Source organism: Aegilops tauschii, chromosome 7 (genome assembly GCF_002575655.3).
Source record: "Aegilops tauschii subsp. strangulata cultivar AL8/78 chromosome 7, Aet v6.0, whole genome shotgun sequence".
Taxonomy (NCBI): Eukaryota; Viridiplantae; Streptophyta; class Magnoliopsida; order Poales; family Poaceae; genus Aegilops; species Aegilops tauschii.
The window spans coordinates 207564340-207579718 of NC_053041.3; the positions used below are offsets into that span (position 1 = coordinate 207564340).

The window sequence follows — 15379 nt, forward strand, 5'->3', positions numbered from 1 at the left end:
AAAGAATTCAGAGGAGATTCAAATATTGTTCATAGATAATCTTGATCATAAACCCACAATTCATCGGATCTCGACAAACACACCGCAAACAGAGTTACATCAAATAGATCTCCAAGAAGATCGAGGAGAACTTTGTATTGAGATCCAATGAGAGAGAAGAAGCCATCTAGCTAATAACTATGGACCCGAAGGTCTGTGGTAAACTACTCACACATCATCGGAGAGGCTACGGTGTTGATGTAGAAGCCCTCCATGATCGATGCCCCCTCCGGCGGAGCGCCGGAAAAGGCCCCAAGATGGGATCTCACGGGTATAGAAGGTTGCGGCGGTGGAAATAGGTTTTTGTGGTGCTCCTGGATGGTTTGGGGTACGTAGGTATATATAGGAGGAAGAAGTAGGTCGGCGGAGCCACAAGGGGCCCACGAGGGTGGAGGGCGCACCCAGGGGGTAGGCGCGCCCCCTGCCTCGTGGCCTCCTCGTTGATTGCTTGACGTCCACTCCAAGTCCTCTGGATCACGTTTGTTCCAAAAATCACGCTCCCGAAGGTTTCATTCCGTTTGGACTCCGTTTGATATTCTTTTTCTGCGAAACACTGAAATAGGCAAAAAAAACAGCAATTTGCACTGGGCCTTGGGTTAATAGGTTAGTCCCAAAAATAATATAAAAGTGTATAATAAAGCCCATTAAACATCCAAAACAGAATATATAATAGCATGGAGCAATCAAAAATTATAGATACGTTGGAGACGTATCATGGCCCGGCGCACAACTTCGATGCCGAGGAAGTAGTGGAGAGCCCCCAAGTCCTTGAGGGCGAACTCGGTGCCGAGGCGAGCTGTGATCTACTGAAGGAGCGCTAGCGAGGAGGCAGTCAGGATGATGTCATCGACGTACAGGAGGAGGTACGCGATGGCGGGACCCTGGTGATAAACAAACAGGGAGGCATCGGACCGTTTGGACCGGAACCCCTGCTGCTGAAGGAAGGTCGTGATCCGCTGGTACCAGGCCCGAGGCGCCTGCTTCAACCCGTAAAGAGAACGGGAGAGCAAGCACACATGGTCCGGATAGTCGGTGTCGACGAAACCAGTAGGCTGCTGACAGAACACCTGCTCGTCGAGATGGCCATGCAAGAAAGCATTAGACACATCGAGCTGGTGGACTGGCCAGGCGCGAGAAACAGCGAGCTGGAGAACAGCGCAAATCGTGCCCGGTTTGACAACCGGGGTGAAGGTGTCGGTGAAGTCCACGCCGGCACGCTAGCGAAAGCCGTGCACGACCCAACGCGCCTTGTAGCGCTCAAGGGAAACGTCGGGGCGAGTCTTGTGGCGGAAAACCCACTTGCCAGTAATGACGTTGGCTCGGGGAGGCCGCGGGACAAGCTACCACGTACGGTTGCGCTGCAGGGCGTCGAACTCCTCACGCATCGCAGCAAGCCAGTTCGGATCCCGAAGGGCTGCGCGAACAGAGGTGGGGAGTGGGGACGGGGCCAAGGTGGACGCAACACACACATACTCGTCGGAGGTGTAGCACGTGCTAGGACGAAACGTTCCAGTCCGAGCCCGAGTGATCACACCGGTGAGAGGTGCGGCGGCAGCCGGCGGAGCCGAGAGGGGGACCGGCGAGGATGAACTCGAGCCAGTCTCTGGATCGGCCGAAGGGGCCGGGGCGTCGGGGGCGGCCGGCGGGGCCGCGGCGCCAGGGGCAGCCGAGGGGGCGTCAGGGGCCGCGGCGACAAGGGCGGCCGAGGGGGCCGCCGAGGGGGCCTGGCGACGGGGGCGGCCGAGGGGCCGCGGCGACGGGGGCCGCCGAGGGGGCTGCGACGACGGGGGCCGCTAGCGCCGGGAGCGCGGGCAGGGCCAAGCCCGGTGCACGGCGGGGCGGTTCGCGAGAGGTGGGGGCAGGGGCGAACCGCGCCACGGGGGACGCCGGGGGCGACAGTACCTGCTGAAACGGGAACACCAACTCATCAAAGTACACGTGCCACGAGGTGAAAATGCGGTGGGACACTGTATCATAGCACCGGTAACCTTTGGTGTTGGGAGGATAACCAAGGAAGATGCAAGGAAGCGACCGGGGAGCGAGTTTGTGAGGTGCAGTGGATGCGGTGCTAGGATAACAGAGACACCCGAAAATGCGAAGGCCATCATAAGATGGAACCGCACCGAAGAGGAGTTGGTGAGGAGTGTAGTTCCAGCGTGGACGACACGGGCGAATGTTGATGAGGAGGCTGGCGGTCGCGAGCGCGTCCAGCCAGAACCGAGGAGGCACATAGGAGTGGAAGAGCAACATGCGGACACAGTCATTAAGAGTGTGAATGACGCACTCGGCGCGACCATTCTACTAGGACGTGTAGGGGCAAGTGAGGCGAAAGATGGTGCCGTGCGACGCAAGAAGATTGCGGACGGCGACATTGTCAAACTTCTTTCCGTTGTCAGTTTGCAAGGCAAGAATAGGACGACCGAACTGTGTGGTGACATATGAATAAAAAGCTGTGAGTGTGGCAAGGGCGTCAGACTTGCGACGGAGAGGAAATGTCCACACATAATGAGAGAAATCGTCCAATATCACCAAATAGTATAAGTAACCCGTGTTGCTCGCAACCGGGGACGTCCAAACATCACTATGCAATAACTGAAATGGAAAAGTGGAAACGTTTGTAAACTCGCTAAAGGGAAGGCGAACGTGCTTGCCAAGACGGCAAGCCTCACAAGAGTGGTCATCAACCTTATTACATGAGAAAGAAAAACTCCGAAGAATCTGACGCATAACAGTGGAGTTGGGATGGCCGAGGTGGGCGTGCTAAAGATCGACACTAGCAGCGAAGGCGGCGGGACGACGAGTGGTGGTGGCGCCGGAGGGATGCACCGGGTAAAGCTCGTCCGGGCTGTCACATCGGTGGAGTACCATCCGTGTACGGGCGTCCTTCACAGAAAAGCCGATATCGTCAAATTCAACAGTGATAGGGTTATCACGAGCAAGGCGACGAACAAAAACAAGATTGGTAACTAAGTTAGGAGACACAAGAACATTAGACATGTTAACGGGAGTAGAAGTAGAAGGAAAAGACATATGACCGACATGTGTAATGGGAATGGAGAAACCGTTACCAAGGGTGATGCGAGTGGGAGTATGAACAGGAGTGGCGGATGTGAGGTTACCGGGATGAGTAGTCATGTGAGCGGTGGCGCCCGAGTCCATGTACCAGTCACCGCCGCCACCGTAAGAGCTCGGTGACGGGGCGGAGTGCAGAGCAGCGAGAAGGGCCGGGTCCCACAGCGGTGGCACCTGGGGAGGGAGAAACCCTCCGTAGGCCGGCGCGGGAGCGGTGTCGTAGCCGCTGTAGGGGGCGGCGTTCCGCACGGTGAAGAGCGCCTGGTGGCTTGCCGGCCGAGGCCCAAGGATGCTCGGAGCGGGAGCCCGAGGAACCGGCATCGAGTACGCGTGTACGACGCCCGTCCACGGGTTGGTGCCATAAGTCCAGGGCGGGGTGGCCTGCTGCTGCTGCTGACGAGGCCCCCCTTGCGCTTGTTTGCGGCCGCCCCCGCAGCGGTTGCCGCGGCGCCCGCCACCCTGCTGCGGCTGCTGGGGGACAGCGGGTGGTGCGGGGGGCGCGGGCGGGAGGGGGTAAAACCCCGGAGGCACGGGGGGCGCCGGCTGGTGACGGGGCGCAGGCGCGGGCGGGGCGGCCGGTGGAGGGGAACCACGCGAGGTGCCGGCGGCGAGGGCGTGGTGCTGCGCGCGCTTCTTGACCCCCTTCATCTGGCGCTCCTCCAACCGCAAGTATGCCACGAAATTGGGGAAGGAGGGCTCCGGTATGAGGGAGAGGTTGGAGGCGGCGTTGCCGAAGTCCTCGTTGAGGCCGGCGGTGAGCATGCTGAGGAGGAGGTCGTCATCAACCTTGGCGCCAATGTCACGGAGCTCATCCGCCAACGTCTTCAGGCGGCGGCAGTAGTCATCGATAGACTGATCATCCTGATGATAGTCAAAAAATTCCTGCTGCAAAAAAACACGGCGCTGAAGTTTGTTGTCGGTGAAGAGGTCGTTGAGCTTAACCCACACGGCGCGGGCGTCATCACCATCGCTCACGACCGTGTGAAACAGGTCCTTCGAGATGGTGGTGAAGAACAACTGGATGAGTGTGGCGTCGATCGCGGTCCATCTTGCTACCTCTTGAGCACTGCGTTGGTTTTTTCCTTGAAGAGGAAAGGGTGATGCAGCAAAGTAGCGTAAGTATTTCCCTCAGTTTTTGAACCAAGGTATCAATCCAGTAGGAGGCCACACGCAAGTCCCTCGTACCTACACAAACAAATAAGAATCTTGCAACCAACGCGATAAAGGGGTTGTCAATCCCTTCACGGCCACTTGCAAAAGTGAGATCTGATAGAGATGATAAGATAATATTTTTGGTATTTGTATGATAAAGATTAAAAGTAAAGAACGTAAAATAAAATAGATGTAAACTTATATGATGGACAATAGACCCGGGGGCCATAGGTTTCACTAGTGGCTTCTCTCAAGATAGCATAAGTATTACGGTGGGTGAACAAATTACTATCGAGCAATTGATAGAATTGAGCATAGTTATGAGAATATCTAGGCATGATCATGTATATAGGCATCACATCCGTGACAAGTAGACCGACTCTTGCCTGCATCTACTACTATTACTCCACACATCGACCACTATCCAGCATGCATCTAGAGTATTATGTTCATAAGAACAGAGTAACGCATTAGGCAAGATGACATGATGTAGAGGGATAAACTCAAGCAATATGATATAAACCCCATCTTTTTATCCTCGATGGCAACAATACAATACGTGTCGTTTCCCCTTCTATCACTGGGATCGAGCACCGCAAGATTGAACCCAAAGCTAAGCACTTCTCCCATTGCAAGAAAGATCAATCTAGTAGGCCAAACCAAACTGATAATTCGAAGAGACTTGCAAAGATAACCAATCATACATAAAAGAATTCAGAGAAGATTCAAATATTGTTCATAGATAATCTTGATCATAAACCCACAATTCATCGGATCTCGACAAACACACTACAAAAAGAGTTACATCAAATAGATCTCCAAGAAGATCGAGGAGAACTTTGTATTGAGATCCAAAGAGAGAGAAGAAGCCATCTAGCTAATAACTATGGACCCGAAGGTCTGTGGTAAACTACTCACACATCATCGGAGAGGCTATGGTGTTTATGTAGAAGCCCTCCGTGATTGATGCCCCCTCTGGCGGAGCACCGGAAAAGGCCCCGAGATGGGATCTCACGGGTGCAGAAGGTTGCGGCGGTGGAAATAGCTTTTCGTGGTGCTCCTGGATGGTTTTGGGGTACGTAGGTATATATAGGAGGAAGAAGTAGGTCGGCAGAGCCACGAGGGGTCCACGAGGGTGGAGGGCGCGCACAGGGGGGATGTTGGAAATATGTCCTAGAGGCAATAATAAAATGGTTATTATTATATTTCCTTGTTCATGATAATTGTCTATTGTTAATGCTATAATTGTGTTATCCGGAAATAGTAATACATGTGTGAATACATAGATCACAACATGTCCCTAGTGAGCCTCTAGTTGACTAGCTCGTTGATCAATAGATGGTTACGGTTTCCTGACCATGGACATTGGATGTCGTTGATAACGGGATCACATCATTAGGAGAATGATGTGATGGACAAGACCCAATCCTAAGCATAGCACAAGATCGTGTAGTTCGTCTGCTAAAGCTTTTCTAATGTCAAGTATCATTTCCTTAGACCATGAGATTGTGCAACTCCCGGATACCGTAGGAATGCTTTGGGTGTGCCAAATGTCACAACGTAACTGGGTGGCTATAAAGGTGCACTACGGGTATCTCCGAAAGTGTCTGTTGGGATGGCACGAATCGAGACTGGGATTTGTCACTCCGTGTGACGGAGAGGTATCTCTGGGCCCACTCGATAGGACATCATCATAATGAGCTCAATGTGATCAAGGAGTTGATCACGGGATGATGTGTTACGAACGAGTAAAGAGACTTGCCGGTAACGAGATTGAACAAGGTATAGGGATACCGACGATCGAATCTCGGGCAAGTATCATACCGGTAGACAAAGGGAATTGTGTACGGGATTGATTGAATCCTCGACATCGTGGTTCATCCGTTGAGATCATCGTGGAGCATGTGGGAGCCAACATGGGTATCCAGATCCCGCTGTTGGTTATTGGCCGGAGAGATGTCTCGGTCATGTCTACATGCCTCCCGAACCCATAGGGTCTACACACTTAAGGTTCGATGACGCTAGGGTTATAGGGAAAGTTTGTACGTGGTTACCAAATGTTGTTCGGAGTCCCGGATAAGATCCCGGACGTCAAGAGGAGTTTCGAAATTGTCCGGAGGTGAAGATTTATATATGGGAAGTCATCGTACGGTCACCGGAAGTGTTCGGGGGTTTGCCGGTATTGTACCGGGACCACCGAAGGGGTTCCGGGGGTCCACCGGGAGGGTCCACCTGCCCCGGAGGGCCCTATGGGCTGTATGTGGAAGGGAACCAGCCCCTAAGTGGGCTGGGCGCCATCCCCCCTAGGGCCCATGCGCCTAGGGTTGGGGGGAACCCTAAAGGGGGCGCCCCCCTTGGCTTGGGGGGCAAGCCCCCTCCCCTTGGCCGCCGCCCTCCTCTAGATCTCATCTAGAGGGGCCGGCCCCCTTCCCCCTTCGCCCTATAAATAGAGGGGTGGAGGGAGGGCAGCAGCACCACATCCAAGGCGTAGCCCTCCCCCTCTCCAACACCTCCTCCTCCTTCCGCGGTGCTTGGCGAAGCCCTGCCGGAGTACCACGCTGCTCCAACACCACCACGCCGTCGTGCTGCTGCTGGAGTTGTCTTCCCCAACCTCTCCCTCTCTCCTTGCCGGATCAAGGCATGGGAGACGTCACCGGGCTGCACGTGTGTTGAACGCGGAGGCGCCGTTGTTCGGCGTTTAGATCGGAATCAACCGCGATCTGAATCGCTACGAGTACGACTCCTTCATCCGCGTTCTTGTAACGCTTCCGCATCACGATCTTCAAGGGTATGAAGATGCACTCCCCTCTCTCTCGTTGCTAGTCTCTCCATAGATTGATCTTGGTGATGCGTAGAATTTTTTTAATTTCTGCAACGATCCCCAACAGGGTAGGCGTGCCCCCTGCCTCGTGGCCTCCTCGTTGATTGCTTGACATCCACTCCAACTCCTCTGGATCACGTTTGTTCCAAAAATCACGCTCCCGAAGGTTTCAATCCGTTTGGACTCCGTTTGATATTCTTTTTCTACGAAACACTGAAATAGGCAAAAAAAACAGCAATTTGCACTGGGCCTTGGGTTAATAGGTTAGTTCCAAAAATAATATAAAAGTGTATAATAAAGCCCATTAAACATCCAAAACAGAATATATAATAGTATAGAGCAATAAAAAATTATAGATACGTTGGAGACGTATCAGTCCACTCGGAGTTGCCCACCATGGCACGGGAGTCGACAGAGCCGTCAACGTGATCCGCGAGGTTGTTCTCGCGGAAGAGCAGCGAGAAGTACGTCTTCCACGCGAAGTACGTGGCGTCGGTGGCATCGAGGACGACGGGGACGCGATCGTGGATGTTGATGTCGCGGATGTCAGCGTGTCTGGCCCTACGAAGGGGTTGGAGTAGGAAGAGGCGGAGGAAGACATGGCGGCTCGGCGGTGGTGCGGCGCGGCGATGCAGCAGCAGGCAGCGAGCGGCACGAGGGATCGAGCAGCGTGGCTGGGGGCGCGCGAGCGAGCGAGCGGCGCGAGGGATCGAGCCGGCTGGCTGGGGCGCGCGCGAGTGAGCGAAGGGGGCGGCTGGCAAGACGAGCGCTGGCGGGTTGTGGGTCGGGCGAGCGTAGCGAGCGGGCTGTGGGTTGCGGGCGGGTCAGGCGAGTGTAGCGAGATCGGGATCGCTAGCGGGATCGGGAACGGGATCGCTAGCGGGTCGCGCGCGGGAAGGGAAGCGCGGTGGCGGCTAGCGGGGCACGGCGCGCGCGGGAAGGGAGGCGCAGCGCAGGGAGGTGGCGGCGGCGGCTAGGGTTAGGCGGAAGCGGGAGAAGATCGACTTGCGATAGATACCATGTAGAGAATGGTTTGGTGCATCAATAATAATTGATCGTGCACTAGGCACATATATATAGGTACAAAGGGTGCGACCAGTGTCTTGTGTCCCAAGATATAAGTACATACAGGAGGAGAGAAATTCTACAGGTGCGACATACAAAATCCAGACCTACGTACATGTACACATATTCAACACTGTGTGAGAGCAAACTCTGCATCTTTTGGCACTTGACCACATGACATTTCGGATGAAATGTTCAGATCAGGCGAGGAACTAGAACAAGTGTCGTAACACGCAAGCGACCTGAAGCTCGTCCAATCGACCCAACGGCCGCCGGCAGTCGCAGAGCACATACGTACGTGTGGAACCTTCTGCACACGACAACGCAGTCAAGTAGTAGTACAAGCGTGTACTGTGAACAAGGCAAAATAGACGCAGATTAATTGGCGAGCCGGTCACTGCCATGGCAAATATTAGTTGCAACCTCTGACCCGTATCTGCGGCGGCACTCACCAACTTGCCCGTATTTTAACGCAACAATCTTACGCACCAGCAGCCGAGCAAACAATGATAGGTAATTCGGCCACTAACCCCCGATGATTTTTTCGATCAAGGCTAGCTCCCAAGCATAACCGGTCAAATTGCGTGCAGGTAGCTTGGATACTCTTTTTTTCGATCCTAGGTTATGGGGCTTTAATGGTTTTATTGAAAAAAACAAAATGTAATCTAGAATTCCAGATACACCACATCAAGAACTTGTCAGAGAGTTTTATGCGTAGCAGTCACTTGTTCGTCATTGAATACTGAGAAGTGTCACTTGCTGGATCACATCATAAGGCTAGAGTGTTGGAGGGAGCAAATGAAAGGTATCTGTGGTTTAATCGAAGGGAATGTGGAAGTCATACCACTGTGCCTCCGTGTGTTTGATTCCAGGAATGCAACGTGCAGAAGTGAAGCACCTATGTTGGTCACGTTCCATGTGGTGGAAACCATCACAAGAGGGTTTAAGTACTAGCCTTGGCGCTGGTGCTTGCATCTTTTGAATTTATTTTAGACTTTTCGGAGATGTTCGTTCGGTGGGAGAAGACGTTTCCGTCGACTACGAGGCGTCTGGTGATGACTTCGTCAATCTTAAAATGTTGTGACGGCTCAGTATCACGAAGATACTCATAGGCGTAGGATGTGCGTGCATGTGCTCATAGGGGTGAGTGTATGTATACGTTTTGTGTTGTACCGTGTCAAGAAAAATGTGAAGCAGCTCTGTTGGATGATTTTGTGCTTTTTGTTTTTAGACAGAAGGCAGGTTTTGTGCCTCTAACTTGTCTGATTGAGGTTAATTACAAATTCGGCTTGCTAGACGTCTGGCGACTAAAAAAATTATAGTGTCAGTCGATTTTGGACGTGGCCGAAGGCAGGGACGGTTTGAGTAGCGACATCGACAAGCGTCGACCTCAATGAGGACAAGTCAATATCTTGCTGGACATGGGAACGACGGTATGACCTACAATGTTTCAGACAGAGGCGAGAAAGTAGGTTGACAAATGCGGATGCGGAGGCTGTCGACGCTAGAACAGGAGGTCGGGGGAGGGAGGGCTTAGAGGGATGGTTACAACGATGGCAAGCATGAGGGTGGCGCGAGGTTAGGAGAAGGGTGGGTGGCGAGGCTCGGCCTGAAATGTGCATCCTAGATTGTACCTGGGGTAGGTGGCGAGGCTCTGTCCTTCTTTCCCAAACAAAAGTGAACAGTGCAATATCAGGTGGTTTAAGGAATAACACTACTTTAGTGACTTAAAATGTCTTGCATTTGTTTACAGAGGTAATATTAAACAGCCACTGTGTTGGATGCATTTCTCATTGGGTCTTTATGAAGATGGCCATCCATCCAAATGCACAGCCTGATGAAGTTTTTGCGGCATTCCGTTGGGTCTTTATGCGTGCGCGCGTCTCTCTCCGTTGAGGGGGCTTCCACTATTTCTCTCGTGCCTTATTGTTAACCTTCGTTCTCATCGTTGCATCATTGTTTAGTTGTAGCAGTAAACTATCCGACGCCCACAACGATCACATCATCACTCATTAAATCAGATAAACACAACGTCATATACATGTTGCTTCACACGCGTGCAAGGGATCTTTTGATCAACCCTACTCTAAGTTCACTTTATGGTGCGCGTTGTTATCCTCTCCTACTACTATTAGTTTTGTGGTTGATTTTACCAAACCAATTTCTCTACTCGAGTAAGAATGGAACAGTAAGAAAGAAAAGTAAAATTGTACGTACTCCTACAGGCCACATAAGCTGCCACATTATTTTTCAAGCAAAAGAATCTGCCACACTGGGAGCAGGCAGAGAGAATCAAAGATTCCCAACAACCAGGTTGCTTGTGTGTGAGAGAGAAAGAATCCAGGGGGCAACCGGCGCGGGCCCACGCCGAATCACGCAGATACTTTCCTTGTCCACTCGGGATCTCCAAACAACACTCCACCCCAAACTTCTCCTCCCTCTCTCTCTGAAAAAAAAAATTATTTTACTCACGCACCGAGATTCTTTGCGTGCATGCGTATCTCGGCGACAATAATTACGGCCCTGATTCGTTGCCCCCCTTGTTTAATCCCCACTTGTCGCAGCGAATTCGGCGAGTGTTCTTCCGATTTGACGAGTTGTTTAGTTTAGATAGAGTAGTCAAAAGAAAGCACTCGCTGCCGTAAAAGCCAAAATGTTTGCTAGCTAGCGACGAGAGGAGGAGCGGAGCGGAGATATGGAGCGCAAAATCCCTGGGTCCATGCCTGGACAAGGACAGTAGCCAGTCGGCAGAAACGATATGAACCATCTATGATATGGCCAATAATCCCCACTGATTAACCGCACATTTGCGGCCAGTAATTGAAGCCCCGTGAAGAACTCATGCCATCCATGAATCATCTGGGATATGGCTAATGATCCACACTGATTAACCCCACATTTGCGGCCAGTAATTGAAACTCCATGAAGAACCCATGCATGCCATGGGATGAATTCGTCGTCGAAAATGTTTTTCTCTGGAAAATGGAGTTGCCAAGTGGGGGGGGGGGGGGGGGGGGGTGCAACGAAGGGAACTGAGCGGTGGTTGAGGTGGAGTGGAAGCAGGAGTAATCTAATTCTAATCGGCTGCACAAAAGTAATTAAGCCGGAGCATTCACCATCCGTCCGTCTTCCACTGGCGTGGAAGAAAGTCTCCCATTTGCGTGCCAAACTAATCCTCCTCCTGCTGCTGCTCTTCCTCCACCGCAACAGCAACAGCAACGGCGCCCTCCCACAGTCCCACTCCCATGTCCTCTGCCATCCCATCCCACCACCATATAGCCGCCACCCCCACCCCACCCCACCCCACCATCCTCTCGCGCGCCCCACTCCCCAAGAACCGGGACGGAGAGCCCTCCGCGACTCCTTGACCGCGCGCACGCCTCCTGCATGCCGCTGTGACCGTGAGTCGTCGTGGTGATCTATCCATGTCGTGCTGAGTGGTTTGTGTTTGGGACTTCGGGTTTGGCCGTGCGCGCGTGGGTTGGCGGCAGTACATGAGGAGGAGGGGCCGCGGGGCAGCCGGGAGGAGGGAGCCTGGGGAAGGGGGCGCTGGGGCTGCTGGGCTGCGTCGATGAGGTGGTGGCGGCGGTGGCGTCGTCGTGGGGGGCCATGAGCGCCGCGGGGTCCCGGGTCGAGGCGGCGCCGCGGCTCGCGCAATGGCGCGTTGACGCGCTCCCCTGCTACACCTACCGCAAGTCCGACTCCTTCCGCGTCGGCCTCTGGAACTGGTCCGTGCCCGTGCCCGTACCCACCCAGCCCCTCCTCCCCTCTCCTCCGCCCCCCTATGCAAATTTGTTGCTCGCTACCTGTTTGGTTTCTTGTTTGACATACGTGTCCGGCAAAGCAGAGTGTGTCCTGCTCTGCGATCATTGTTGCGACCGTGGTTCTTAGTGCTGGTTTATGAGTTCAGTCGGGTTTTCTTGCGATCAACATGAGGTTTTCAGTGGTGGCTTGATTCTGTCCACCAGTGCAAAGGGGATCAATAGGCTGTTTCTGTTAAAATATCTTGCTTGTTTGATTCTGAGAAAAGGTTCAGAATTTGGTAGCAGGAATGGATTTCTTCCGTAAAGTATTATTGAACTGGATTTAAGTTGGATTTGGAATCTTTGGTCAGCGATAATATCTTGTCGACATGTTTTCTTAACCATATTTGTTGTACTATTAAGAGAGACGTGGAACCAAAGATATTTCAGACAAAAGTTTCACTTTCTCCAACACTCACTTTCAGCTCTTTCTTTTCTACTATTGCCAAGAAAAATCTTGAATTGAATTGTACGTTTACTTCTTCAAATCTCATCACGATAATTTTTTAGGTTTTAACACAAGTAAAATCATAAAGGATGGGTACAAGATAATTATGAGGGTCCACCACATGATTCATCATAAACTAACTTAAGTATCTGATTCTGCAATTGTGAAGGTACCTGTCTGTGGAAAGAAACAACAAGCAAACTTGCGTTAAGCTCTTTGCAGAGTTGTCAAATTCCGCCAAGAACACAGCCCCAGCACCGATAGCCTCCTTTGTCACGAAACTTCTGATATCCTTTCCTCCAAATCAGAAGATCATAGAGCATCCAGGTAATTGTCTTTTACTCCTTACTATATAAATGAAAGATGAAGATATATTTTCATATTTAATATGCAAGTGGTAATTTTTCAATATCTAGTATGTAAGTGATAAGTTATCAAAATAAATTGCTTGTTCTTAGTTCATACGGATATGAGTTAATTTGTGTAGAGATCAAGTGTCATGCAAAAGCAGTGTACATATTTAAGTTACTGTACATTACACGTGATCGGGCACACATGCCGGTCTGAAATTCTAGGCTTTATTGTTATTCCAAAATACCATGTTGAGTTCTCCACGCATATCATCAAGTGCACAAAGCATGGGTTATCTAACCGTCAGCTAATTTGCATGAACACAGGTATCTTGGACAAGCCTCTGAAACACGAAGGATTTGTGTGGACGATTGATAGTAGTTTTACAGGAAGATTTGTGATTGAGATAGAGTTTCTGGACCTGAAAGTTGCAGATTCATCTGTAAGCACTGTTTCACCATCTACTTCTGTTTTGTCAATGTTTGGTAGAACAATTAGGAGTGACATTCTTGACTCACCTGGAATCCTATCTGATTTTAGACAGCTGCACACTATATTAACATGACATCTGGACTGATGCACACCAATATAGAAACATCTACAGTTTGTTTTGTGTGAGGTGTCTATAGTTGCTTTCTACCATTGAATTGAAAACCCCCTGATTGTGTGACGTCACATATACATGTTCTTTGATCAGAGACGTGCAAAGCTCGCAAGCACAACAGAAACCTAAATCAGACACCTGTTGCCACTTGTCAGTAATTGCTCGATCCGGATTAAAAACAACAATATAAGAACAACGTCTTTGAGAACAAATAAAATCTAATGACTGTAAATTCCGAACGGTTAGTGCTAATACTTTCCATGAGAGCAAAACAACACATGAAGCCCTTCAATAATCACTTCCTGCACATGTTCAGGACCGTTTCAAACTTACAGTTAATTCTCTCTTTTTTTGGCTTTTGGAAGGAAGGCCTACAGTTAACTTATTGCTGTGTAATTCTGCATTCCAGGGTGGTGAACCTGCCTCGATCTGGGCCTCGCACCAAATCAAGCAGTCTTCAGACAACACCGCGCTGTCATCCCTCGCAAGGATGCTGCAAGAGGGCATCCTCTGCGACATCACGATCAACGCCGACGACGGCAGCATCAGGGCGCACCGAGCGATCCTGGCCGCCCGCTCGCCCGTCTTCAGGAGCATGTTCTCGCACGACCTCAGGGAGAAGGAGCTCTCCACGGTCGACATCTCCGACATGTCCCTCGACGCGTGCCGAGGCTTCCTCAACTACATCTACGGCGACCTGCGCAGCGAGGAGTTCCTCGCGCACCGGCTGGCCCTCCTCGGCGCCGCCGACAAGTACGACATCGCCGACCTCAAGGAGGCGTGCGTCGAGAGCCTGCTGGAGGACATCGACGCCCGGAACGTGATCGAACGGCTACAGACGGGCCACCTGTACCGGCTGCAGAGGCTCAAGGACAGCTGCCTCAGGTTCCTGGTCGACTTCAGGAAGGTGTACGAGATGCAGGACGAGTTCAGCGCGTTCCTTCAGACGGCGGACAGGGACCTGGTGGCAGAGGTGTTTCAGGGTGTTCTTGCGGCGTGGAGTGGCCGGTGAGCGTGGGTCACTTGTTGTCTCTGCGTCTGGGTGGTGGTGTTCACTGGTGGTGCATTTGTTTGCTGGATTCTTGCTGGCGCAGCTTGTAAATAGCGCGTGCAAGCCATTGTTTGTTGGCGATATAAAAATTTAACGTGTATACCTCGATTGGATTTTGTTCATATATCATATGGTAATCCAATTCATGTTGATGTAGTGCGTCTTGGTGATCCTGTACACTCACTGTAAGTCTGCAAAATGACAGTTATTTTGTGAAGCAAGTGTGAGCTGCCTCCCTCTTCGTGCGTCTTTGGTTCAGTTTTTTTTTTTTTTTTGCGCATTGGTTCAGTTGAGACTTTTTTTTTTTTGCGATGAGCTAGCACGTAGATCTTTGGATTTGATATTGGTGATAAGTGGTAATAACGATCCAGCATGGCATCATAACTCACAACAGTTCTGTACCTGATTCGAAGTGTTGTGAAGACTCATTTTTCGAAACGGGTGTTGTGGAAACTTGAATATGTAAACCCTAAATAGTAAACGTACGTCAAAGGCCTATTAGCTCAGCTGGTTAGAGCGTCGTGCTAATAACGCGAAGGTCACAGGTTCGAGACCTGTATGGGCCAGTACTTTTTTCCCCACAGCTTCAAATCTTTTCGGGTGTTCTAGTCCTTTTTTAAAAGCAATCTTTTCAGGGAATAGGTGCATATTGTTCTTCAGCATGGCCAGTATTTTTCGGGGAGTTTCTAGTCGTTTTTTAAAAGCAATCTTTTCAGGGAAAGGTGCATGATTGTTCTTCAGCATGGCCAGTATTTTTCGGGGAGTTTCTAGCCGTTTTTTAAAAGCAATTTAGGGGAATAGGTGCATGATTCTTCCTGGAGCAATATTTTCTTATTGACACATCCTTTTTGGGGAGTTTCTAGTGCTTTTCTGCATAAACAAAACCACAAAGTGCCACGAGGTGTCTGTAAGGTAAATATGTAGAATCTGTTTTTTCAGAACGAATATGTAGAATCTTTCCATAACTCTAGCA

General features: G+C 51.1%; 2 protein-coding genes and 1 non-coding gene across 3 annotated transcripts; 2 read left to right on the forward strand and 1 right to left on the reverse strand.

The window, feature by feature from the left end:
• Window positions 1-2340: 2340 nt before the first annotated feature.
• On the reverse strand, window positions 2341-11760 carry LOC109735239 (uncharacterized). Its single transcript, XM_073503958.1, has 4 exons — window positions 11644-11760; window positions 3159-4128; window positions 2905-3005; window positions 2341-2463 (listed from the first exon to the last, which is right to left on the reverse strand). Exons 1-4 carry the CDS (start codon window positions 11758-11760, stop codon window positions 2341-2343), a joined length of 1311 nt encoding a protein of 436 aa, XP_073360059.1.
• Window positions 11275-14562, forward strand: LOC109735232 (BTB/POZ domain-containing protein At1g55760). The gene is made up of 4 exons (XM_020294438.4): window positions 11275-11877; window positions 12570-12727; window positions 13078-13193; window positions 13765-14562. The coding sequence occupies exons 1-4, from the start codon at window positions 11759-11761 to the stop codon at window positions 14365-14367; spliced, it is 996 nt and encodes a 331-aa protein (XP_020150027.1). The 5' UTR covers window positions 11275-11758; the 3' UTR covers window positions 14368-14562.
• Window positions 14563-14898: 336 nt separating this feature from the next.
• TRNAI-AAU (transfer RNA isoleucine (anticodon AAU)) lies at window positions 14899-14972 on the forward strand. The gene has a single exon. It is a non-coding gene; the product is annotated as a tRNA-Ile (tRNA).
• Window positions 14973-15379: the final 407 nt, after the last annotated feature.